Source organism: Rhinopithecus bieti, unplaced genomic scaffold (assembly GCF_001698545.2).
Source record: "Rhinopithecus bieti isolate Rb0 unplaced genomic scaffold, ASM169854v2 scaffold_8783, whole genome shotgun sequence".
NCBI classification, from domain to species: domain Eukaryota; kingdom Metazoa; phylum Chordata; class Mammalia; order Primates; family Cercopithecidae; genus Rhinopithecus; species Rhinopithecus bieti.
In genome coordinates, this window is record NW_016806197.1 from 2,636,155 (window position 1) to 2,662,467 (window position 26,313).

General features: G+C 44.5%; 2 protein-coding genes and 2 pseudogenes across 5 annotated transcripts in view; 1 reads left to right on the top strand and 3 right to left on the bottom strand.

Moving 5' to 3' along the window:
• The window catches only part of ZC3HC1 (zinc finger C3HC-type containing 1), a 34,165-nt gene extending 18,371 nt beyond the window's left edge, over positions 1 to 15,794 (bottom strand). Inside the window, exons 1-3 of one of the 3 annotated variants that reach the window (XM_017875048.1) lie at positions 15,336 to 15,794; positions 6,880 to 7,030; positions 5,423 to 5,506 (exon numbers count right to left, since the gene is read on the bottom strand). In XM_017875048.1, coding sequence (XP_017730537.1) covers positions 5,423 to 5,506; positions 6,880 to 6,949 — 154 coding nt within the window. In that variant the 5' untranslated portion in view covers positions 6,950 to 7,030; positions 15,336 to 15,794. Of the gene's footprint in view, positions 1 to 5,422; positions 5,507 to 6,879; positions 7,031 to 11,029; positions 11,916 to 13,830; positions 14,245 to 15,335 lie in introns of those variants that run through there. The other 2 variants (XM_017875050.1, XM_017875049.1) reach the window with 2 other exon arrangements.
• On the top strand, positions 74 to 950 carry LOC108531560 (DNA-directed RNA polymerase II subunit RPB4 pseudogene; annotated as a pseudogene).
• Positions 15,795 to 16,747: 953 nt separating the features above from the next.
• LOC108531577 (non-histone chromosomal protein HMG-14 pseudogene) lies at positions 16,748 to 17,074 on the bottom strand (annotated as a pseudogene). Its single transcript, XR_001886209.1, has one exon. The product of XR_001886209.1 is annotated as a non-histone chromosomal protein HMG-14 pseudogene (transcript).
• Positions 17,075 to 25,125: 8,051 nt separating this feature from the next.
• LOC108531561 (transcription elongation factor B polypeptide 2) lies at positions 25,126 to 25,554 on the bottom strand. The gene has a single exon (XM_017875052.1). It carries the CDS (start codon positions 25,527 to 25,529, stop codon positions 25,173 to 25,175), a length of 357 nt encoding a protein of 118 aa, XP_017730541.1. The 5' UTR covers positions 25,530 to 25,554; the 3' UTR covers positions 25,126 to 25,172.
• Between the last annotated feature and the right edge of the window lie 759 nt (positions 25,555 to 26,313).

The window sequence follows — 26,313 nt, forward strand, 5'->3', positions numbered from 1 at the left end:
TTTTTTTTTTTTTTTTTTGAGACGGAGTCTCACTCTATTGTCCAGGCTGGAATGCAGGAAGCTTTGACGGGGATGAAGAAAGAAGAGGAAAAAAGAAAAGGAGGGAGGAGGAAAAGAGGAGGGATGGAGAAGGAAGACACGAAATAGAATAAGTAACCAAATGGCTTAAACAGTATGAAAATGTAGGCTGTGGGCTCCATGCTTCCACCTCTAGCGGTCTAGGTGGTGGTGTGCGAGGCAGTGATGACAGCCGGCAACAGTGATCCGCAGGCCGGTGGTTTAGGGGAGGACGCCTCACAGCTCATCCTTCCCAGAGTTTGAGGCAGCTGAGACACTTCTAAATTCAGAAGTTCATATGCTTCTGGAGCATCAAAAGCAATAGAACACGAGTAAAGAGGATGAATAGAAACTCTCAAAGGTCTCCATGCAAACGTTTAACTACACACAGCCCATTTCAAAACAGAGAGACCACTGCCAGTGTTCATAGCTTACTGCTCTAGGAAAAGCTTCATATGTTTAGGTTGGCCTTGCTTGGCCAACTTTTGCCTAGAGACTGCTGAGGAGTCCAAGGCCCTAATCCCAAGCCTAGAAGGGTGATTTGAAGATGAGGAGCTACAGCAGATTCTTGATGATATTTAGAAAGCGCATCTTTCAGTATTAATCTCCAAACAACACTCTGCTCTTTGGGAGAACCCCGGCCCCAGCACAGCACCACTTTCCCAGAGTTTGGGGCTGACTTGCACAGAAATCCCATTGCAGAAGACAGTTAGGATTCTTTTGGAGAGAACGGTCCAGCTTGGTGTTGGATTAGGTTGCTGTTTCAAATAACTGTTAGGCCAAAATGGCATGTAATCTTGGAGCAGCCTTGCAGTTGCAACCTGTGGCTTCCTCAGGGTATCTCCAGGAAGGATAAGGTGGCGTGGTGTGTTTAAGTCACGTTGTTGACTGCCTCATCTGTGGTTTTGGCTCTACATCATCTTTTATTCTTAATATTTTATGTTTTAATTTCAGTGTGTTTATACTTTTGTTTTGTTTTGTTTTAGCAACTGGGTTTTACTATGTTACCCAGGCAGGTCTCACACTCCTGGGCTCAAGTGCCCTTCCTACCTCTGCCTCCCAGAGTGTTGGGATTATAGGCATGAGCCACCATGCATGGCTGTTTATGCTTTTGAAACTAGACCAGAACACAGTAAACATTATAGGGAAAGAACATTCTTACCTAGATGCCAAAAGAAAATTAAACCAGTATCATTTTTTGAAATTCTTAAAGAAAGGGTGAGAGTGTTGATGACTGAGAGAGCCTTGGGAGCATTGTGCCTAACCTGGGAGACAGGGAGAAGGTATGCCATGGAAAGCATTTCCATCTGGTGGGGACAACTGTGCTAAGTGTCATGGGGCCCAGGGCTTTGAGATGGACAGATACTTTGCCTTTTCCTTTTCTTTCTTTTTTTTTTTTTCTTTTTTTTTTGAGATGGAGCCTCCCTCTGTTGCCCAAGCTGGAGTGCAATGGTGGGATCTCGGCTGACTGCAACCTCTGCCACCCGGGTTCAAGCAATTCTGCCTCAGCCTCCCGAGTAGCTGGGATTACAGGCATGTGCCACCACGCTCGGCTAATTTATTTTGTATTTTAGTAGAAACGGGGTTTCACCATATTGGCCAGGCTGGTCTCGAACTCCTGACCTTGTGGTCCTCCCGCCTTGGCCTTCCAGACTGTTGAGATCACAGGCGTGAGCGATCACACCTTACCACTTTGCCTTATTTCTTAGACTGTATTGCAGAATGTAGATTTGGAGTAAGTGGTCCTGAAGCACTTATTTTGTCACTCACAGATTAAGATTTTCCTTCACAGGCTATACTTGAAGGTCTCAACACTTCGAAGTCTCCTCTTATGGGGCATTCAGTCTAACCCTCTGGCTTGGTACTTAGCAACAGGTGTTCTGTGACGGGGTGATTTGGAAGGAAGGAGTCTGCCCCTTTCTGAGCCACAACAGTGAAGCTATCTGATCTAAGCCTAAGTGGGAGAGACATTTTCATAGCTAAACATTCTAGCTTTGATTTTTCTGGAGAGAAATATGTCTGTTTTTTTTCACAATTCAGGGGTTTTTCTTTGGGGCACTTGTTGACTCTGTATGAATGTGCAATCCGAGGGAAAAGCTGGAGAAAGAACAAAGTTGGCTTTAAAAGTCAAGGTAAGGCCGGGTGCAGTGGCTCATGCCTGTAACCCCAGCACTTTGGGAGGCAGAGGCAGGTGGATCACCTGAGGTCAGGAGTTCAAGATAGCCTGGCCAACATGGTGAAACCTCATCACTACTAAAAATAACACTTTGGGAGGTTGAGGCAGGAGAATTGCTTGAACTCAGGAGGGAAAAATCAGCCAGGTGTGGTGGTGGGCACCTGTAATCCCAGCTACTCGGAAGGCTGACACAGGAGAACTGCTTCAACCCAGGAAGCGATGGTTGCAGTGAGCCAAGATTGTGCCACTGCACTCTACCTGGGCAACAGAGTGAGACTCCGTCCTAAACTAAAGTAAACTAAAGTAAACTAAAGTAAACTAAACTAAACTAAACTAAAATACTGTTTAAAGAAATTTAATTTAGTTTATAACTATTGGTAAATGTTAGAAAAAAATTACCTTCAAAATTAGTAGTTTTGCTTAATCAATTTAAGCATAAAGTGAAAATAATTGAGTGTTCTTTTATCTACACAAATGTTCTTTGAATGTTAAAGAACCAAACCAAGGGATTGTATAATTGAAAGGTCATATCTAAGATCCATTTAGGAGGTAGAATGGATAGGTCAATGTGGGTGACGTTAGAGAAGAGCATCTAAAGTGACTTTCAGGTTTCTGGCTAGGACAACTGGATGGGAGGTCAGGGCTATTTGCCGAGATGGAGAAAGTTTTAGGTATAAGAGGAAGAGTTCAGTTTTATACACATTGAGTTCCAGGTACCTATAATATTAAGTGGAAATGTTTAGAAGGTAGATGAAAATATGAGTCAAGCTCAAAAGAGAGGTCTGGATAGGAATTAGAGGTCTCCGAGGTGGTAGCTGAATTACGAATGAGATCAGGAAAGCAAAATGTATAGTGACAAGAGTTGGGAACCACAAATAGAGCCCTGGGCAGACCTTAAAAACTTAGATGCCAGGCATGGGGCTCACGCCTGTAATCCCAGCACTTTTGGAGGCCAAGACAGGTGGATCACTTCAGGTCAGGAGTTTGAGACCAGCCTGGCCAACATGGTGAAACCCCGTCTCTACTAAAAATACAAAAATTAGTTGGGTGTGGTGGCATGTGCCTGTAGTCCCAGATACTTGGGAGACTGAGGTTCTGCTTGAACCCAGGAAGCAGAGTGAGCCTAGACTGAGTCATTGCAGCACTCCAGCCTGGGCGACAGAGCAAGACTCCATCTCAAGAAAAAAAAATGAAAACAAAAGCAAAACAAACTTGGACTGAGTACACTAGACAAGGATGGATTCAAATCCTCATGGGACCAAGTTTTGTTATACAATACAGTTAAATAACTAGTAAATCCTAGCTATTTCAACAGCAAGAAATCGTTATTATGCAATCAGCTTCACTTTAACAATTTTATTTAATAATCCCTTTTCTATCACCCTTTCATTGATCAAAGGTAGAGGGGAATCTCTGGTTATTTTCAATCTATTTTTTCCTTTTAGTGATAAATCATGGAAGATTCCTAGATATCAGTGACCCTGGAATTAGCCTGCCATCCTACTGAAATAAAATATATACCTATATGGCACTGATTCCTGGTCAAGGCATGAAATATACAGATGAATAGTGTTGCTTTTTTAACTATGGGTCTAAATAATTTTTTACACTTGCTCTTAGATTCCCCACCAGAGGGCTCTGCTTTGAAGCTGTTTACTTAGCAGGAATATACCTACATGATTAACGAAATATTTTTTAATTTTTATTTTTAATAGAAATGAGGTCTTACTGTACTTATTGCTCAGGCTGGTCTCAAACTCCTGAACTCAAGCGATCCTCCTGTCTTGGCCTCCCAGTGTTAGGATTATGGTTGGGAGCCACTGTGCCTGGCCGATGAACAAAGTATTTTTAAAAACCCAGTTGAGATTACATTTTGGGCTCTCTTATTCCAAAGTGTTCTGTGCACACATCAGTAGTTCCTGATTCAAGGGTGAGTATGTTCTCTTATGGCCCTTATGTAGACAGGAAATAAGAGGTTGGGCCTGGCCTCCCCAGACAGGCAGCCTGTGGCTGTGATGACACCCTTACTTCAATGCTGTTGTGCTGGTGTACTGTTTTACTGTAATAAACTGCAGATTTGTGATCACCCTCACTTGGGGTCCCATGAGTCTTCTTTAGCAAATGAACTTCCACCACAATTGCTATTAGTACTCCCTCTACAGGAAGCCTAAGTAGAATATGGCATTTCTTGGTGTGATGGAAAAAGCGAGGGTTTGAAATCAGATTAAACTGTTATAGCTTCTTCTAGTTGGTTTTAAGACCTTTGATTCTTAGTTTCCTCACCTAAATGAACTGGGTTATGGCCAGGCACAGTGGCTGATGCCTGTAATCCCAGCAGTTTGGGAGGCCGAGGCAGGCAGATCACTTGAGGTCAGGAGTTTGAGACCAGCCTAGCCAACATGGTGAAACCCCACCTCTACAAAAAAATTTTAAAATTAGCAGGGTGTGGTGGCGTGCACACCCAACTACTCGGGAGGCTGAGGCAGGAGAATCACTTGAACCTGGGAGGTGGAGGTTGCAATGAGCTGAGATGGTGCCACTTCACTCCAGCCTGGGCAAAAGAGCGAGGCTCTGTCTCAAAAAAAAAAAACCCAAAACAAACAAACAAACAAACAAACAAACAAAAAGAACCGAGTTGATAATATCTACCTCCCAGGGCCCCGGTAAGGATTAAATGGGATAATGCATACATATGTCTAAAGCCTTAAGCATGTCAAATGCACTTAATGAAGGTAAGTAATAACACAAGTAAATATAAGTTTTTCTGGAAAAATGCAAATAGAAAGGAGAAAAAGAAGCCGGCGCAGTGGATCACCCCTGTAATCCCAGCACTTTGGGAGGCTGAGATAGGCGGATCACCTGAGGTCAAGAGTTCGAGACCAGAGTGACCAACATGGCGAAACCCTATCTCTACTAAAAATACAAAATCAGCTGGGCATGGTGGCGCATGCCTGTAATCCCAGCAACTCTGGAGGCTGAGGCAGGAGAATCGCTTGAATGCAGGAGGTGGAGGTTGCAGTGAGCCAAGATCGCACCACTGTACTCCAGTCTGGGCAACAAGAGTGGAACTCCATCTCAAAAAAAGGAGAAAAAGAAACTTCAAAGACTAGGTTTTCACCAACAAATAGACAATATTAGACATGCAATGACGAAGGAAAATGGTGAACAGGAGTTCTCAAAAATAAGTACCTGGGGATGGGCTGTCTGGCCAGAAACAGAACTTCTCATGGGCAGTACACAAGGCTTTCTTCAGCTCAGCACATCGTTGCTTATCTGAAATCCACACAAACAGCAACACCTTAGAAAACACTATATAGATTCAGAATCCAATGAATGGCCTCTAAGAGCAGAGATTTAACTAAAAATACAAATAAGAGAATTTTAAAATGTGAAAATATTATCAACTACATAATCTTAATATTTTCCACAAAACAGGTTCTAAATTGAGATCCTAAAGATCAACAAAGGAGATACCATGTATCTTATTTTTATTTTTTATTTTTTTGAGACAGTCTTGCTCTGTCACCCAGGCTTGAGTGCAGTGGTGCAATCTCGGCTCAAGGCAGCCTCCATCTCCCAGGCTCAAGCAATGCTCCTGCCTCAGTCACCCGAGTAGTGTTTTGCATTTTTAGCAGAAATGGGGTTTCACCACGTTGGCCAGGCTGGTCTCAAACTCCCAACCTCGTGTGATCCACCCACTTCAGCTTCCCAAAGTGCTGGGATTACAGGCGTGAGCCACCGCGCCCAGCCCCCATGTATCTCATAAAGCAGAGCATTCCAAATGTGAGCCTTCATAAAAGTCCTTTGTCACTCTTTGTCTAGAAGTATAAATTTTGGAATAATAAAGTAAACATGCTGCTGTTACCTAGATTACATTAAGTCCATGCTGCTGTAGCTAGCTTAGTTTAAAAAAAAGGCCGGGTGCAGTGGCTCGTGCCTATAATCCCAGCACTTTGGGAGGCCGAGGTGGGCAGATCACGAGGTCAGGAGATTGAGACCATTCTGGCTAACATGGCGAAACCCTGTCTCTACTAAAAATACAAAAAATTATCCAGGCATGGTAGCAGGCAGCTGTAGTCCCAGCTACTCGGGAGGCTGAGGCAGGAGAACGGCGTGAACCCAGGAGGCGGAGCTTGCAGTGAGCCGAGATCGCACCACTACACTCCAGCCTGGGCGGCAGAGCCCGACTCCTTCTCAAAAAAAAAATAAAAAATAAAAAGACTGGCCAGGCACTATGGCTTACCCCTGTAATCCCTGCACTTTAGGAGGCCAAGGTGGGCAGATCACTTGAGCTCAGGAGTTCAAGACTAGCCTGGGCAACATGGTAAAACCCTACCTCTACAAAAAAAACCAGAAATTAGCCAGGTGTAGTGGCACTGCGCCTATAGTCCCAGCTACTTGGGAGGCTGAGGTGGAAGGATTGCTTGAGCCCAGGAGATTCAGGCTGCAGTGAGTTGTAATTGCACTATTGTATCTCACTCAGCCTGGGCAACAAGCAAGACTCCATCTCAAAAAAAAAGATTAAAAAAAAAAGATTGAAGTATGCATTTTTTGATCAAACTAAAACGACCTTTTCCCCCCCCCAGAAAACCAGGATAGTACATATTTGAGTGTGGAGAAAAATGTAATTTGTACCTTATACTTACATCTGTCAAAGTCAAAAGCTGGTTGTAAACTGGCACAGAGAAAAGCTTGACAGCTAGAGCACTTGAGCATATCACATTCAACTGTGACCCAGCCATATTTTGCACAGACGAGTGGAGACAGCTCGGGGGGCTTACCTGCCCATTTCAAAGAGTATCCATGTTAAGAAAAACAACACCGCAAATATATATATAAATGTGTGTGTGTGTATGTATATGTATATATACACGTGTGTATAAATATACGTGTATGTGTGTGTGTGTGTGCATACATATATGTACTTTTTTTTTTTTTTTGGAGAAAAGGTCTCACTCTGTCACCCAGGCTGGAGTGCAGTGGCACAATCTCAGCTCACTACAACCTCACCCTCTCAGGTTCAAGCAATTCTCCCACCTCAGCCTCCCAAGTAGCTGGGACCACAGATGCACGCCACCACACCCAATTAATTTTTGTATTTTTTGGTAGAGATGGGGTTTCACCATGTTCCTCAGGCTGGTCTTGAACTCCTGACCTCAGGTGATCCGCCCACCTTGGCCTCCCAAAGTGCTGGAATCACAGGTGAACACTGCAAGTATATTAAAACGAGTAAGTCATAAATTACAATCTTAACTCATTCTTTTTTTTTTGAGATGGAGTCTCGCTCTGTCACCTTGGCCGGATTGAATTGGCACGGTCTCGGCTCACTGCAACTTCCACTTCCCGGGTTCACGTGATTCTCCTGCCTCAGCCTCCCGAGTAGCTGGAATTACAGGCATCTGCCATTGCGCCCAGCTAATTTTTGTATTTTTAGTAGAGACGAGGTTTCATCATCTTGGCCAGGTTGGTCTTGAACTTGTGACCTCGTGATCCACCCACCTTGGCCTCCCAAAGTGCTGGGATTACAGGCGTGAGCCACTGGGCCCAGCCCAACTCATTCTTAATGTATATAGGAATAAACATTAAGGAGAAAGGCAATGAGAAAAGTGGTAAAAACTATTTTTAATGCACAGGCCCATACTTCACAGAATGATGAAGGTCATTTAAGTAATAAGTGGGAGGGAAAAGTTATTAACTTATTATTGAAGAAGTACTATGTATTTTAGGTGTTTAAAATGTTTATTGTCCAAGCACAGTGGCACATGCCTATAATCTCAGCACATTGGGAGGCTGAAATGGAAGGACTGCTTGAGCTCAGGAGTTGAAGATCAGCCTGGGCAACACAGCGACACCTCATCTTTACGGAAAATAAAAAAATTAGCAGGATGTGGTGGTTCACACCTGTAGTCTTAGCTAATTGAGAGGCTGAGGGAGGAGGATGGCTTGAGCCCAGGAGATCAAGGCCACAGTAAGATACGATCACACCACTGCCCTCTAGCCTGGGCAACAGAATGAGACCCTGTCTCACAAAAAAAAAAAAAGTTTATTATTGGTTCTCTGGTAGAATATAGCATCTGTTAATTTTCACTGAATCTGAAATACTAGGAACTTAAAGATACTAGTGAAAGTACTGGGATATGCCTAAACAATAAGAGATGGTCAAAGTCAAATACACGGAAATATTTTCTGCCACTCACCTATGCTCTCCTACTGAACCCCATCCATTTTTACTTTCCAAAGAATAAAGGCAATAAAATTATCCCTTCAAAATTTGATTGCTAGTATCAATGGGGATGTGTGAGAATGTGTTTTACATAGCTAAAAGCATCTGTTAAGTATGTATTTGGAAAGGTATCCTAAAACATCTATTACTCCTTAATATTAAATGCTCAGTTTTTTTGTTTGTTTGTTTTGTTTTGTTTTTTGAGATGGAGTCTTGCTTTGTCGCCCAGGCTGGAATGCAATGGCACGATCTTGGCTCACTGCAACCTCTGCCTCCTGGTTTCAACTGATTCTCCTGCCTCAGCCTCCCAAGTAGCTGGGATTACAGGCATGCACCACCATGCCCTGCTAATTTTTGTAATTTTAATAGAGAAGGGGTTTTGCCATGTTGGCCAGGCTGGTCCTCCTCGGCCTTCCACAGTGCTGGGATTACAAGTGGGAGCCACCTCACCCAGCCTCAGTTTTTAATAATCTACCTGGGCCAGGTGTGGTGGCCCCAGCACTTTGGAAGGCTGAGATGGGCGGATCACTTGAGGTCAGGAGTTTGAGACCAGCCTGGCCAACATCTCTACTAAAAATACAAAAATCATCTGGGTGTGGTAGTACGTACCTGTAATCCCAACTATTGGGGAGGCTGAGGCAGGAGACTCACTTGAACTTGGGAGGCGGAGGTTGCAGTGAGCTGAGATGGCACCGCTGCACTCCAGCCTGGGCAACATAGCAAGATGCTGTCTCAAAAAAAAAATTCTACCTGAAGAGCTCTTATTTTACAAAGCATAGTAAAAAAAAAGGATAAAATATGAAAGAAGATGCAGCAAAGTTCTACATTTTATAAAGGGATATAGGAATTTGAAAACATTCCAACATCAGCAAAGGAAGAATGAAGACTGGAAAACAAAATTTAGATACAAATATTAAAGGAGCCATGATTATCTAGAATAAAAGTAATGGTTAAATAATCATTATATCCAAAATGGTGATCAATTTATAGCCAATGAACAAAAAGGATATGGATCTAAATATTGTATCAAAATCAAGATTTAATGCAAGAAACAATGGTAGAAGGATGGTTAAAATACCCTCCCTTTCCTGAGCAATTTAGTCTTAAAGCCATTAGATGGTGAACAAGGAAGATGTCTGACCCAGGAGGCTGCGAAGAGGCGGCTTAGCCCAGGGTGTCAGAACCAAAATGGTATGTACCAGGCATTCACTTGCGGGCAGCCAAGTGTGGAGTGCTAGGGCCTAAATGGGGTGACGAGAGATTCATGCAAGAAAGGATGGCAGCATGGCAGAAATGGCAGATTAAGTGAAGCGCATATAGGGGATTGATCAAAGTAGTAAATATTTTGAGGATGACAGAAATTATGTTTCACAGTGCTGAATATGGGAGGGAAAAATAGGGAAAAGGAGAAAACTAGAATGAATCCTGTGATATACAATTGCAACTGGAGATGTCAGCAGGAACTCATTGTTTTTTAAAATATAGAGAAAAATGGGCCGGGCGCGGTGGCTCAAGCCTGTAATCCCAGCACTTTGGGAGGCCGAGACGGGCGGATCACGAGGTCAGGAGATCGAGACCATCCTGGCTAACACGGTGAAACCCCGTCTCTACTAAAAAAAATACAAAAAACTAGCCGGGCGTGGTGGCAGGCGCCTGTAGTCTCAGCTACTCGGGAGGCTGAGGCGAGAGAATGGCGTAAACCCGGGAGGCGGAGCTTGCAGTGAGCTGAGATCCGGCCACTGCACTCCAGCCTGGGCGACAGAGCAAGACTCCGTCTCAAAAAAAAAAAAAAAAAAAAAAAAAGAGAAAAATGGATGTAAATTTAGATGTGTGTATACATGTCAACGTGTGTCTGTGTGTGTGTGTATAAACATATATATTCTCTAGCTTTTTCCTCTGACAGGGCCTGAGAACAGTGGCATCCCAGTAGCTATGAGTTCTCCCTGCACCCAGATCTTGGCATTCATTCATTCATTTATATAGAGACAGGATCTTGCTATGTTGCCCAAGCTGGTCTCTCCTGGGCTCAAGCAATTCTCCCGCCTGGGCCTCCCAAAGTGCTGGGATTATAGGTGTGCCACCACACCCAGTTCAGATCTCAGCTTTTAAATAACATTCTCCACTGAAAAACAGCCAAGGATCCTGTAGAATTGGCTGATTCCAGGGATGGGGCAAGAAAAATACAAGATAAGCCGAGAACAACTTGTTCCTGAAAGCAATAAAGAGGTCATGGGTTATGGGACATGTCAAAAGGCCACAGAAGCCAACCTGAGGGCGATGTCACTGACTAAATAAGGAACAACTGGAGTATCAAAATATATAATGATAGTAATGAATTATAACCCATTGAATAACAAAGAAAATCATGAGTCCACATTGCTACAAATAAATCAATTACATAAAGTTTGACAAGGAATGGGATATTTACATAGTTTCAAAGAAACTCCCCACAAAGTACTTCTTATTTACAAAGGAGGAAAGAGTTATTTTACAACAGAAATGACAGATACTCCCTTAATCAAGTGATCAAAGTGATCATCACCATAAAGCGATAAATAGAAATCATGTGTCACCTGACAGGATGCAAGGAGAATGCAGCACTGCTTCACGACACTCCTGCATAACCTGAATCTAATCACAAAGAAACATCAAACAAATGTCACTGACATACATTCTACACCACAACTGTTCTGTAATCTTCAAAAGTATCAAGATCATGAAATTCAAGAAAAAACGGAGGAAACGTTCCAGATTAAAGGAGAACAAAGCAACATGACAACTAACTGTACTGTGTGATTCTCAGCTGGATCTTTCAACTATAAAGAATGTTATTAGTACAACTGATGAAAAAGCTGGGGTCTGAGGATTAGAGGGGTAGTAACCTATCAATGTCAATTTTCTGATTTTGATGGTTGCATTCTGGTTACATAGGACAAAGTCCTTGTTTGTAGGAAATACTTGGGAGTAGTAAGACATCACTTTGGTGGCTTACTTTCAAATAGCTCAGGGAAAAAAGGTTCTTTGTAACCTCTGCAACCTTTCTGTAAGTCTGTAATTAAAAAATTTTTAAGACTCACATAAAAAACTACCAAGTCTTTCTGTCCTTGCACACAGGGAATAAAGTAGTGAAAAGTGGAGGACTTGGTGTGGTACCACATTTCTTCTGCCTTCAGTCTCTGCTCCTTTCACAGAGCTACCTGTCAGTACCATGTTGGCCATGTTGGGATAGAGTCTCCTCAGCTTCACAACGTCTATGGTCTATAGGTGCCAAAATGACAGCCCAGAGAAGAATTTGCCATTTTCAGTGGAAAACAAGTGGCAATTACTAATTATGATGACTTGTACTTTGGATCTGATTTGCTGCACTTTTCTTTATAAGACATCAACTGGGCCAGGCGCAGTGGCTCATGCCTGTAATCCCAGCACTTTGGGAAGCTGAGGCGGGTGGATCACCTGACTTCAGGAGCTTGAGACCAGCCTGGCCAACATGGTGAAACTAAAAATACAAAAACTAGCTGGACATGGTGGTGGGAGCCTGTAATCCCAGCTATTTGGGAGGCTGGGGCAGGAGAATCACTTGAACCACAGAGGTTGCAGAGAGCCAAGATCGTATCAGTACACTCCAGCCTGAGTGACAGAGTGAGACTCAAAAAAAAAAAAAAAAAAAAAAAAAACATCAACTGCTTAAGATGGATGTTTGAGCTCACAATCTCTTTGATACTATGCAGCCATAAAAGGAATGAGATCATGTCCTTTGCAGGGATGTGGATGGAGCTGGAAGCCATTATCCTCAGCAAACTGACACAGAAATAGAAAACTAAACACATGTTCTCACTTATAACTGGGAGCTGAACGATAAGAACACATGAACACGTGGGGAGAAGGACATACACTGGGGCCTATTGGAGGTGGGAGTCGGGGGAGGGAAAGCATCAGGAAGAATAGCTAACAGATGCTGGGCTTAATATATCTAGGCGATGGATTGATCTGTGAGTAAACCACCATGGCACACGTTTACCTATGTAACAAACCTGTACATCCTACACATGTACCCTGGAACTGAAAATAAAAGTTGAAGAAAAAAAGGCCGGGCATGGTAGCTCATGCCTGTAATCTTGGCACTTTGGGAGGCCGAGGCAGGCGGATTGCCTGGGCAACACAGTGAAACCCCGTCTCTACTAAAATACAAAAAATTAGCTAGGCACGGTAGTGGACGCCTGTAACCCCAGCTACTCGGGAGCCAAGGCAGGAGAATTGCTTAAACTCAGGAGGAGGAGGTTGCAGTGAGCCGAGATGGTGCCACTGTACTCCAGCCTAGATGACAGAATGAAACTCTGTCTCAAAAAAAAAAAAAAAGTTGAAGGAAAAAAAGGAAACAAAACAATGGATCAAATTCTTGATCTCAGGCATATAGCACACGAGGTATGTTTGTAAATAAACTTATGACATAAGGCTTAATGTCTCTTCCTGAAACATGCAATGTGATAGCTGGTATGTGCTTACTTTTTCATTTGGGTAATATTCCAGTATAAGTTTTTTTTGAGAAAGTATTCTCTGCTGCCCAGGCTGCAGTGCAGTGGTGTCATCTCAGCTCACTGCAACCTCCACCTCCCGGGCTTAAGCAATTCTCCTGCCTCAGCCTCCTGAGCAGCTGGGACTACATGCACACGCCACCATGCCCAACTAATTTTTGTATTTTTAGTAGAGATGGGGTTTCACCATGTCGGCCAGGTTGGTCTCAAACTCTTGACCTCATGATCCACCTGCCTCAGCCTCCCAAAGTGCTCGGATTACAGGCGTGAGCCACCACGCCCGGCCTAATTTTGTGTTTTTAGTAGAGGTGGGGTTTCACCATATTGGTCAGGTTGCTCTCAAACTTCTGACCTCAGGTGATCCGCCCACTTTGGCCTCCCAAAGTGCTAGGATTATAGGCGTAAGCCACCACGCCTAGCCAGTATTAGTTTCTGGATTAAAAAAAGGTGTGTGATTTGGCTTATTTCATGGTCTTAAATTCTGAAATTTTGTTAATTTTTGATTCCTAGGTCAAGACCTTGTTAATAGTTTATAAGATAGAAATTCAGGGCCAGGTTTGGTGGTTCAGGCCTGTAATCCCAACCCTCTGGGAGGCTGTGGCAGCATAATTGCTTGAGACCAGGAGTTTGAGACCAGCCTGGGCAACACAGGAACTGTCTACACACACACACACACACACACACACACACACACACACACACACACTGGGGTGGGGGTGCAAACTTGCAGGAAAAAAAGCAGGTGGAGCTACTAAAGACTTCTCTCAAAGCAAGGTGATGTGAGCAGCTTTTAAGGTGGCTCCAATGATCCCTGCCTTCTTGTACTCATGTCCTTGTGTTACCTGCGATCCCTGTCCTTGTGTTATCTGCTCCTCCAGAGTATGGGCTGGCTGGCCTAGTGACTTGCTTCTAATGCATAAAATATGACAAAAATGATGAGATGTCACTTCTGAGATTAGATTACAAAATGAGGCTGGCTTGTATCTTGTTCTTTGGCTTGCTCACTCTGATGGAAGCCAGCTGCCAAGTTGTGAACTTTCTTTTAGAGAGGCCCACATAGCAAGGAACCAAGTGAGGAGGGGCATCTCTGGCCAATGGCCAGTATAGAACTGAAGCCCTCCGTCCAACAGACACAAGTAAATGAATCCTGCCAACAGTGTGCCAATGACTGAGTTTGGAAGTGACCCTTTCCTATTTTTTTTTTTTGAGACAGAGTCTTGCTCTGCTGCCAAGGCTGGAGTGCAGTGGCACGATTTTGGCTCACTGCAAACTCTGCCTCCTAGATTCAAGCTATTCTCCTACCTCAGCCTCCCGAGTAGCTGAGATTACAGGTGAGCACCACCACACCTGGCTAATTTCGTTTTGTTTTTTTCTTTTCTTTTTTTTGAGATGGAGTCTCACTCTGTCGCCCAGGCTGGAGTGCAGTGGCGCAGTCTCGGCTCACTGCAAGCTCCGCCTCCTGGGTTCACACCATTCTCCTGCCTCAGCCTCCTGAGTAGCTGGGACTACAGGCGCCCGCCACCATGCCTGGCTAATTTTTTGTATTTTTAGTAGAGACGGGGTTTCACCGTGGTCTCGATCCCCTGACCTCGTGATCCGCCCGCCTTGGCCTCCCAAAGTGCTGGGATTACATGCGTGAGCCACCGCACCTGGCGTTTTTATTTTTCTTTTGAGACAATTTTCCTAGTTAAGCCTTGAAATGACAGTGCCCTGACCAATCTTAATCGTAGCCTGTGAGAGACCCTGAGTCAGAGGACTCAGCTAAGCCATGCCTGGATTCCTGATCCACAGAAATTACGAAATAAAAAATGTTTGTTGTTTTAAGATCACTAAGTTTTAGGGCAATTTGTTACGCAGCAATAGGTAGCTAATATACAAAGGAAAATCTAGAAAGAGACATTATCGTAGTATAGTCTCTAATAATCTAAAAAACATTAGATTATAATCCTGGATCTGCCATTTGCTAACAGGTTCATCTTGGGCAAGTCATATAACCTGCCCCAAACTGTTTCCTCTTCTGTAAAACAAGTATAATAATAATGCTTATTTTCATAGGTTTAAGGTCAAGATTGAATGTGATAATATACGCAAAAACATACTATATACGAGTATTAGTTATTATTTCTTCTTTTCTCAGGCTGTTAGTTTTTTCTTCTGTAAAAAGAAAAGGTTAGATAACCTCAACTGTCCCTCTGAGTGATAACACATTAGGACACTGACTTTCCTATATAACTTCTTACGAAGGTTTGATTCTAAAGTTTAAAACATTACAGTAAGTAGTGTAATACGTTGGAGGAATTCTAGAAGCAGGCAGAAAGTGCAATTCACACGAACTAAAAAAGGATATAGAAAATGTTTCCACTCTGCTAAAGAAGGCTTCTTTGCTTGTAGATTCCAATGAAGGTTGTTCCGCTTGGGGTGATCCATTAACTGACTGGGAAGTGGCAGACGTGTCCTTCCTAATATAAAGTGGCAAAACTGTTGGTAAACCTTTCACGGTACCCTCTGCTTAAATGTTTTCTATCTAGCTTCTCTATACATCGTATCATAAATCACACCAACGCTGGATTTTAAGCTTCCTAAAAGTCATTTTACTCATGTCATTCCTCAGGTTATTATTTTCAATGGTTTTATAATAATTACTAAATAAAATCCAAATTCTTCAGTCTGGCATTCAAAACTCTTTACAGTTTACCCATATCTAAACTTCAATCAATTTCTGCCTCTACAGTGCTCCGCTAATCCTAGCAAACTATTCTCCTCACTCATTCACTGTTCTCCACAAGTATTTTGCATAACTTTAGTAAACAGAAAATAAGACTCAAGACTTCAGGTATGCATTATACAGTTTGAATCTCTTCAGAAATTAGACTCTTTTTTTTTTTTTTTTGAGATGGAGTCTCGCTCTATCGCCCAGGCTGGAATGCAATGGTGCGATCTCAGCTCACTGCAACCTCCGCCTCCCGGGTTCAAGCAATTCTCCTGCCTCAGCCTCCCGAGTAGCTGGGATTAGAGGTGCGCACCACCGGGCGTGGGCCCGGCTAATTTTTTGTATCTTTAGTACAGACGGGGTTTCACCATATTGGTCAGGCTGGTCTCAAACTCCTGACTTCGTGATCTGCCCGCCTCAGCCTCCCAAAGTGCTGGGATTACAGGCATGAGCCACTGCGCCTGGCAGAAATTCGACTCTTAACAGCTGAAAAAACAATTTTGATATTTCTACCTGGAGGGACCTTTGATACCCTCTCCTTCCAAAAAAAAAAGAACCAATTAGAAAATTCGAATCAAAGTAAAGATCTTCAGGAGATTTCATGAAAAAAAAATCAGGGAGAAAAAAACTCAGCAAAGGAATTCTCTCATTCTCAGTGGAAGGCATTTCAACAGTGCTCGGGGAATTGGGGGAATTGCTGAAAGACAAGTATGTATGTATGTATGTATGTATGTATGTATGTATGTATGTATTTATTTACAGAGTCTCGCTCTGTCGCCCAGGCTGGAGTGCAGAGGCGCGATCTCGGCTCACTGCAACCTCCGCCTCCCGGGTTCAAGCAATTCTCCTGCCTCAGCCTCCCGAGTAGCTGGGACTACAGGTGCGGGCCACCACGCCCGGTTAATTTTTTGTATTTTTAGTAGAGACGGGGTTTCACCGTGTTAGCCAGGATGATCTTAATCTCCTGACCTCGTGATCTGCCCGCCTCAGCCTCCTCAAAGTGCTGGGATTACAGGCGTGAGCCACCGCGCCAGGCGACAAGCATTATTTTAATAAAAATAGGAGGCCGGGCGCGGTGGCTCTGCTCCCCTTTTCCCTTTTGTTTGCACTTTTTTGTCTGAAGATTTATCCTTCGCTGCTGCCTTTTTCGGCTTCGCTTCCACTTTTGCAGGAGGTTTAGCTGACAACCGCGCCGATCTCCTCTTGGGCTCTTCCTTGGCGGCCCCTTCTGCGGAGCTGACCTTCCTCTTAGGCATCCTGGCGGCGGGGAAGGCGCGTGCTGGGTGCCTGCGGGCCGCGGCGCGCCAAGAGCCTTCGCGAAACTGGGCTGCCTGGCCGCTGCCACTCCTCCCTCCTATTCTTATATCCACTTCTCCACCAGCGAGGGATCCTACCAGAGCCCCTTGAGGCTGCAAACCTAGAGGAGGCTCCTCCAGGCCCCTCTGATGCAGTGAAGCTAGAGATTCAGTGTTGAGGACTGACACGGAGAAAAACGCACAAATAGAAGGCCCTTGCAGCTTCAGTCTACCCTGGGAGGAGGCTGTGGGCCAGGATGACCCTGTATACATCCCAACCCAGCACCACCACCAACACCAGCATATACAGCATTGATTATGCTCCTACTACTTATTGATTACACTCCTACTACAGTAGTTCAACAACAACACCAACAACAAAAACCTCCTAGCGCCAAAGGTTACCGGAGGTTGCCACCCAAACCCTCTGGGGCCCCTCATCATTAGACTCCCGCCCCTGGCGACCGCCCGAGGCCCACCCCCACCACCACAAGCGACTTCATCCGAAAGTTCTTCCTCTGAGAACTCCGAGAGACACCCAAGGGACTCCAGGTAAAGGTGAGCCCTTCCAGCAGTCGTCCTCTGGCTCGGCGAGGAGAAGAGCGCTCAGCCTTCTTGGGGCAAATTTTACTAATAAGGGACCCGAGCCCCTCGACCCGAAATACGCCCGAGACATTTATCCTAAAAAACGATAAGGCCCGGTCGCCCAGCAGAACGGCCCGGCTCGACCGCGCGCAGCTTGCAGGCAGGGGTGTGTGCAGGTCACCGGGCCGTCCCCGGCAAGCAGAGCCGCGGAGGGCGCCACGTCGGTGCGCTGGCCCCGCCCGGACGGGGCGGGACCTTCCTGTGTCCCCGGAAGCCCCCTCGGGCAGCTGGGGAGGAAACCGCGGCCACGCGCCCCAGGCACCCGGCTCGGGAAGGGCGGTGCGCGCGCATGCCTTGGGGCGGGACGCTGGGGACCTGCGGGCCCCAGGCCCATTCCGCCGCCAGCCCGGGGTGCCCGGCCCCCGTGGGAAGGCCTCTGCGCCGGTTCAGGACCCGCACCCAGCTACGCTGCGGAACCCCAGCCCGCCGCACCCTCCCACCCTCCGCTCCCGGCTGCTTTTTTCCTAACTCCGCGAGGCGGGGTCGTTTTTGTTTTTTACAAAAATATATGTAAATGTATTTCGATGAGTGAAGGAACACGCACTCAATGCAGCATCGGTAACAATTGAGCCGGCGGGCGCGGTGGCTCACTCCTGTAATCCCAGCACTTTTGGAGGACGAGGTGGGAGGATGGCTTGAGTCCAAGAGTGAGCCCGGAAGTTCGAGACCAGCCTGACCAACATGTGGAGCCCTCCATCTCTTAAAATATTTTTTGTTTTTATTTATTTTTATTTTTTATTTTTTGAGACGGAGTTTCGCTCTTATTGCCCAGGCTGCAGTGCAATGGCGCGATCTCAGCTCACTGCAACGTCTGCCTCCCGAGTTCAAGCAATTCTCCTAGGTCAGCCTCCCCGGTAGCTGGGATTACAGGCATGCGCCTCCACGCCCAGCAATTTTAAATTTTTTTTAAATTTTTAGTAGGGATGGCATTTCACCATGTTGGCCAGGCTAGTCTTGAACTCCTGACCTCAGGTGATCCACCTGCCTCGGCCTCCCAAAGTGCTGGGATTGCAGGCATGAGCCACCGTGCCCGGCCAAAAACCTCCTGTTAATAGTCTCTAGGCACTAGCAATGACAGTCGTGAGCAAAGGAGCTGTAGATCTTGGTGGAGTTAGATGTCAAATAAATTTTCTTATAGTTTTAAAATTATGATTACAAGTGTTTCAAAGATGCACCAAGGTTGTAATAGGAGAATCTAATTTAGTTTGCACATTCTCCTGAGAAAATCAGGTGCTGGAGCTGAGATGGATGAGATTGAAGGGAAGAAATCTGTACAGAATCTTCTAAACCCCCAGGTTGGAAGACTGATATGACTAAACAATGGGCAAAGAGGAAAGTGGGATCATCTCCTATCCTTCGAGCACCCTACCTGTGGGTTCCTGACTCTATCAATGCTCCCAGCAGCAGGACCTGCAACATATTGATCCAATTACTTTTCTGCTATTCCTAACTCCACCATCACCCTTGTTTCTTCTTTTCTTAGCCGGCTTAAATTCATTACTGGTTGTTACCATCATTCCTTTGCAAAACTGGAACATGGATTGAGAATTAGTTAATATGAAGGAATCATTGTTGATTTCACTATATGTAATAATAGCATTGTAGTTACGGTTCTTAAAAGCCCTTCTTTATTAGAAATGCATCTGGAAGTATTTATAGGTGAACGGATACGATGTCTGGAATTTGCTTTGAAATTATCCAGGAAAAGAAACCATGTGGAGAAATAGATGAAAAAAGATTGCAAAATTTCAAACTATTGGACTTGGATGATAGAATTGTGGGGTTCATTATATTGTTCTTTCTGCTATTAAGTATGTTTGACAATATCATAATAAAAAGCAAAATACATAAGCTAAAAAATACATGTTCTTGAATACCCTTTGAATTTCCTTCAACCTCTCTTGCTTAATAGTACTTACTTGACAAAACCTCAATCGCAGTTGAAGTGAGTTCTGTATTACTGCTTCTGTACCCATACAACTAAATATGGCTAAAGATAAATGACAAACTAACTTCTTGTCTCTTTATATTCTTGACTTCAAGTGGGACCTTAATTCTTCGCAGTAATTATACTACCTTTATCTAGACCACTTCTCTTCCCACTTTTCATAGATGACTTTTTTTTTTTTTTTTTTTTTTTCCCCACACAGAGTCTCCCTCTGCTGCCCAGGCTGGAGTGCAGTGGCACAATCTCAGCTCATTGCAACCTCTGCCTCCTGGGTTCAAGCGATTCTCCTTCCTCAGCCTCCCTAGTAGGTGGGATTACAGGCACCTGCTACCATGCCCAGCTAATTTGTCATATTTTTAATAGAAACGGGGTTTCACCATGTTGGCCAGGCTGGTCTCGAACTCCTGACTTCAGGTGATCCACCCACCTTGGCCTCCCAAAGTGCTGGGATTACAGGCATGAGCCGCCATGCCCGGCCACTTGGCTAATTTTTATAATTTTAGTAGAGGCACGGTTTCACCACATTCACCAGGCTAGTCTCAAACTCCTGACCTTAAGTGATCTGCCTACCTCGTCCTCCCAAAGTGGTAGGATTACAGGTGTGAGCCACTGCACCCGCCTTCATAGATGGCTATTGTGTAACTCCTTCCTCAAACACCTTCAACACTTCCACTTATCCATACTTCCTTTCTGCTAATGACACACTCCTAAGAAAATATTGACTATACAGTTAGCCATGGTAACAACCAGCAATCAGAGCCAGTTTTAAGTTCAATTGACCCATGATTACTCATCACAGTGAACGCGCTTTTGTAAACGCAATCAATGACAACTTCTTGATTCAACCAATCACAAAGACTCACTTCAATAAGCACTCCTCTGAGTACCAGCCACTCAACAATAGTTTCACCCAAGTTATCACTTCTACAAATGATGCCAACACACTTACACCTTTGAAAGTTTGCCCATCGCTGAACTCCTCACTTTCTCAAAGCCTGATAGAAGATTAGTAGTCTGGTCTGCTTGAAGACTGTGCCTCACCTGCATGGCTCTTACTGTTTATAGTAAGCAAGAAATTTGGCTTTGTGGGTTTTTTTTTTTTTTTTTTTTTGAGACGGAGTCTCGTTCCGTTACCCACGCTGGAGTGCAGTGGTGCATCTCAGCTCACTGCAAGCTCCACCTCCCGGGTTCACTCCATTCGCCTGCCTCAGCCTCCCGAGTAGCTGGGACTACAGGCACCCATCACCACGCACGGCTAATTTTTTGTATTTTTTTAGTAGAGACTGGATTTCACCATGTTAGCCAGGATGCTCCTGATCTACTGACTTTGTAATCCGCCCGCCTCAGCCTCCCAAAGTGATGGCATTACAGGCATAAGTCACCATGCCCAGCCTAGAAAATATTTTTTTTAATGGATGGTTGCATGAGTATTGAACACATACAGACTTTTTTCCTTGTTATTCTTTTAACAATACAGTATAACAACTATTTATATAACATTTACATTGTATTAGGTATTGTAAGTAATCTAGAGATGATTTAACAGATACACATATGGAAGGATGTATATGGGTTATATGCAAATACTACACCATTTTATATAAGGGACTTGAGCATCTGTGGATGTTGGTATTGAAGAGGAGTCCTGAACTAATCCCTTGAGGAGATGCAGGGACAACTATATGTATATTGATGTATAGATATTTATTTATTTATATCTATTATGTATAATGTATATATAGTGTGTGTGTGTGTGTGTATTTCAGTTTTTTTCCCCTTAATTCTCCAGCATCTGGCGTATAGTAGATGTTCAGAAGATGTCAATTTTTTTTGTTTTTTGAGACAGAGTCTTGCTCTGTTGTCAGGCCGGAGTGCGGTGGCGCCATCTCGGCTCACTGCAACCTCTGCCTCCTGGGTTCAAGCGATTACCTGGGACTACAGGCGTGTGCCACCATGCCCAGCTAATTTTTGTATTTTTGGTAGAGACAGGGTTTCACCATGTTGACCAGGATGGTCTTGATCATTTGACCTCATAATCTGCTCGCCTTGGCCTCCCAAAGTGCTGGGATTACAGGTGTGAGCCACCACGCCCAGCCAGAAGATGTCAATTTTAAGACAGGAATCAATAAAAACTTTCCAAGTTTCAGATAGTCACTTGGCCAGTGTGATGTGAAGAAAAGTGTTTTGAAGACAGAGATGGTCTCTTGTTCTGCTTCCATCACTAGCCATGTGGCCTTGGGGTCAAATAACTTCTGGATTTGAGACTAAATGAAATAATGTATGTGAAAATGTTTGGTACGTAGTAAGTTCTTGGTAAGTGCTAGTTTTCTTCCTAAGCATTTTAGTGATGCATTATCCCACATCCTTACAGGAATAAAGAACTAATCTCCCCAGCCGCTAGGCATAGCAGCAGCAGGAAGCCCTGCTGTCCTTGGCTGTCATCTCCTTTGATATCTACTTCACTGAAGGAAGCCATTTCTCCTGAGGTCACCTCCACTCCCTTCCTTAGGGCATCCACTAACTAATCCAGACAGTTATAAAAGGCCCAGCCGTGTGTCCTAACTCAGGATAATGCTGAAGGGCCATCCAGTCTCAGGGTTTCCTGGAGGGTCTCCCTTGAGACTGCATCGTAGCCCAGCTTCTCCCCCTGCCCAGACCAGCTTCCTTCCCATCCTTTCCATGGTGTTGACCCCAAGAGTCCTCCCCAAAAACCTCCTGCATGCTAATCTCCCTCTCAGGAGCTGCTTATCCATTTTGTTTATACTGGGGAAGTAGACAGTTCTGCCGATTGCTCCAGCTGTCAGACTGTCTTTACTGTACGTATGGTTTTTTGCTTTGTTTTGAGACAGAGTCTCACTCTGTCACCAGGCTAGAGTGCAGTGGCGCGATCTCTGCTCCCAGGTTCAAGCAATTCTCCTGCCTCAGCCTCCCAAGTAGCTGGGACCACAGGTGCACGCCAACACGCCTAGCTAATTCTTGTATTTTTAGTAGAGATGGGGTTTCACCATGTTGGCCAGGATGGTCTCTATCCCCTGACCTTGTGATCTGCCCACGTTGGCCTTCCAAAGTGTTGGGATTATAGGTATGAGCCACTGTACCCAGTCGTATGTATGTTTCTTTGTTTTCTGTGAGTTTTTTTGTTTGCTGGTTTGTTTTTTTGAGACGGAGTCTCTCTCTGTCGGCCAGGCTGGAGTGCAGTGGCATGATCTTGGCTCACTGCAAGCTCTGCCTGCCGGATTCACCCCATTCTCCTGCCTCGGCCTCCCGAGTAGCTGGGACTACAGGCAGCTGCCACCATGCCCGGCTAATTTTTTATATTTTTCTTTAGTAGAGATGGGGTTTCACCGTATTAGCTAGGATGGTCTTGATCCTCTGACCTCGTGATCTGCCCGCCTCGGCCTCCCAAAGTGTTGGGATTACAGGCATGAGCCACCCTGCCCGGCCAGCCGTATGTGTGGTTTTTAATGGGAGAACACAAAACATTTGGCCAGGTGTGGTGGCCCAATGGGTGGATCACTTGAGGTCAGGAGTTCGAGACCAGCCTGGCCAAAATGGTCAAACCTTGCCGCTCCTAAAAATACAAAAATTAGGTGGGCATGGTGTCATGCACCTGTAATCCCAGCTACTCGGGAGGCTAAGGCATAAGAATTGCTTGAAACGGGGAGGCGGAGGTTGCAGTGAACTGAGATCACGCCACTGGACTCTAGCCTGTGTGACAGAGCAAGACTCTGTCTCAAAAAAAAAGAAAAAAAAAGAAGAACACACAGACATTTAAACTGAGAAGCTTTTAATACTTCATAGGACCTCTCCTCTTAGGAATAAATCAAACATACTGTATTTGTGAATATAATTCTTTCATGAAGTAGAAAAATGTGTCAACTAGCAAAATTTAGCCAGGCTCTGTGCTCATATCTTTAATCCCAACACTTTGGGAATCCTAGGTGGGTGGATGGCTTGAAGCCTGGAGTTTGAGACCAGCCTGGGCAACATGGTGAAATGCTGTCTCTACAAAAAATTTAAAAATTAGCCAGACTTGGTGGTATGCACCTGTAGTCCCAGCTACTCAGGAGGCTGATACAGAAGGATTACTTGAGCCGTGGAGGTCAAGGCTGCAGTGAGCCATGACTGCCTCACTGATTTCTAGACAGTGTCAGAGTGAGACCCTGTCTCAAAAAAAAAAAAGCAAAATTTTTATTTTTAGTGAAAATTTAATTTATATAAAAGGTGACACAGGTTTTTAAGTGAGTATACATTTATTTATTTATTTATTTGTTTGTTTATTTATTTATTTATTTATTTTGAGACGGAGTCTTGCTCTGTCACCCAGGCTGGAGTGCAGTGGCCGGATCTCAGCTCACTGCAAGCTCCGCCTCCCAGGTTCCCGCCATTCTCCTGCCTCAGCCTCCCGAGTAGCTGGGACTACAGGCGCCGCCACCTCGCCCGGCTAATTGTTTGTATTTTAGTAGAGATGGGGTTTCACCGTGTTAGCCAGGAGGGTCTCGATCTCCTGACCTCGTGATCCACCCGTCTCGGCCTCCCAAAGTGCTGGGATTACAGGCTTGAGCCACCGCGCCCGGCCAAAGTGAGTATACATTTATTAAACATTTTCATTTCTTTTTTTCTTTTTTGAGATGGAGTCTTGCTGTCACCCAGGCTTGAGTGCAGTGGTATGATCTTAGCTCACTACAGCCTCCACCTCCTGGGTTCATGCAATTCTCAGGCCTCAGCCTCCCCAGGATCTGGGACTACAGGTGTGTGCCATCATGCCTGGCTAATTTTTTGTATTTTTAGTAGAGACGAAGTTTCATCATGTTGGCCAGGCAGGTCTTGAACTCCTGACCTTAAGTGAGCCACCCGCCTCACCCTCCCAAGGTGCTGGAAATACAGGCATGAGCCACTTTGCTGAGTCAAAACATTTCATTTCTTTTGGGCTGCTTTTTATTGATGTAGATCTCACGTAACATAAAATTTACCCTTTAAAGTGTACAAGTCAGTGGTTTTTAGTATATTTGCAGATATGTGCAATTATTGCCACTGATTCCAGAACATTTTATCACCCCCTAAGAGAAACCCAGTAACCATTAGCAGTTACTGCCATCCCTCCTCTCCCTCCCTGGCAACCACTAATCTACTTTTGGTCACTATGGATTTGCCTATTCTGGACGTTTAATATAAATGGTGTCATACAATATGTGGATTTTTGTGTCTTACTTCTTTCACTTAGCATCATGTTTTCAAGGTTCATCCATGTTGTAGCATGTATTACTACTATACTTCCTTTGTATGGTTGAACAATATTTCACTGTATAGGCATATCATATGTTGTTTCTCAATTCATCCATTGATGAATCTTTGGGTTGTTTACACTTTTGGCTATTATGAAAAATACTACCATGAATATTCATACAGAGGTTTTTGTAAGGGCATACATTTTCAATTCTGTTGGGCATATATTAAGGAGCAAAATTTCTGGATCATATGGTAATTGTATATTTAACATTTAGAGAAACTGTCAAAATGTTTTTCTTTTTTTTTTTTTGACTCCCAAATCTCTTTTATTGAGGGGAATGGGCCTCTTGGGGATCCTCACTGCACGGCTTGTTCATTGGCACTGCTTCCCGAGTCCTGGGGCTTCATCACATCGGGCAGCTCAGGTGGGCTGGAGAACGGCTCGATGCACAGGGCCTCAAAGGTGTCATCTGCCCGGAAGGCCAGCCCCACTGTGGCTGGGGCCTGTGGCCGTGCTGTTTGACTGGTGAAGCCACACTCGCCCAGGGTCTTGCCATCATCCAAGAGTTGGTCATCCTTGTACAGCCGCTGCTCGTCAGGAGGCCTCTTGAGGATGCCCTCGACGATGCGCTTCAGCTCGAACACCGTGCTGGATTCCTTGGCGTCCGTGAAGATGGTGGTCTTGTGGCGCCGGATCATGAGGAACACGTCCATCGCGGCGGCTGCCTCTCCCCTCGACGCGTCAAAATGTTTTTCAAAATGACTCCACCGTTTTACCTTCCCACTAGCAATGTATGAGGGATTCCCTTCCTCCACATCCTTGTCAACACTTATAATTGTCTGTCTTTTACATTTTAGCCATTCTAGTGAGTGTGAAGTGGTATCTCGCTGTGGTTTCAATTTGCATTTCCCTAATGACTAATGATGTTGAACATCTTCTCCTGTGTTTATTGGCCATTTGTATATCTTCTTTGCAGAAATAGCTATTTGTGCTTTTTTGGCCATTTTTTAAATGGGTTGTCTTCTTGTTGTAGAGTTTTAGGAATTAATTAATTAATTAATTTATTTATTGAGACAGAGTCTCACTCTGTCACCCAGGCTGGAGTACAGTGGGATCTCGGCTCACTGCAACCTCAAACCCTGAGCTCAAGGGATCCTCCTGCCTCAGCCTCTCAAGTAGTTAGAACTAGAGGCATACTCCACGATGCCTGGCTGATTTAAAATTTTTTTGTAGATATGGAGTTTTACTTTGTTGCCTAGGCTGGTCTTGCTGGCCTCAAGTGATTCTCCCACCTCGACCTCCTAAAGTGCTGGGATTACAGGCAGGAGCAACCCCATCCAGCCACTTCTGAGTTTATTATCTGGTAAATACAAGAACATTACTGATAAGAATAAGATAATTATCATAAAAATTCCTTTGAAATACTGTTCACATTTTCACATTTTGAGTCCAAAGGAAGCCAAGTTGAATAGAATGTTTTGGTAGAATAGAATATTA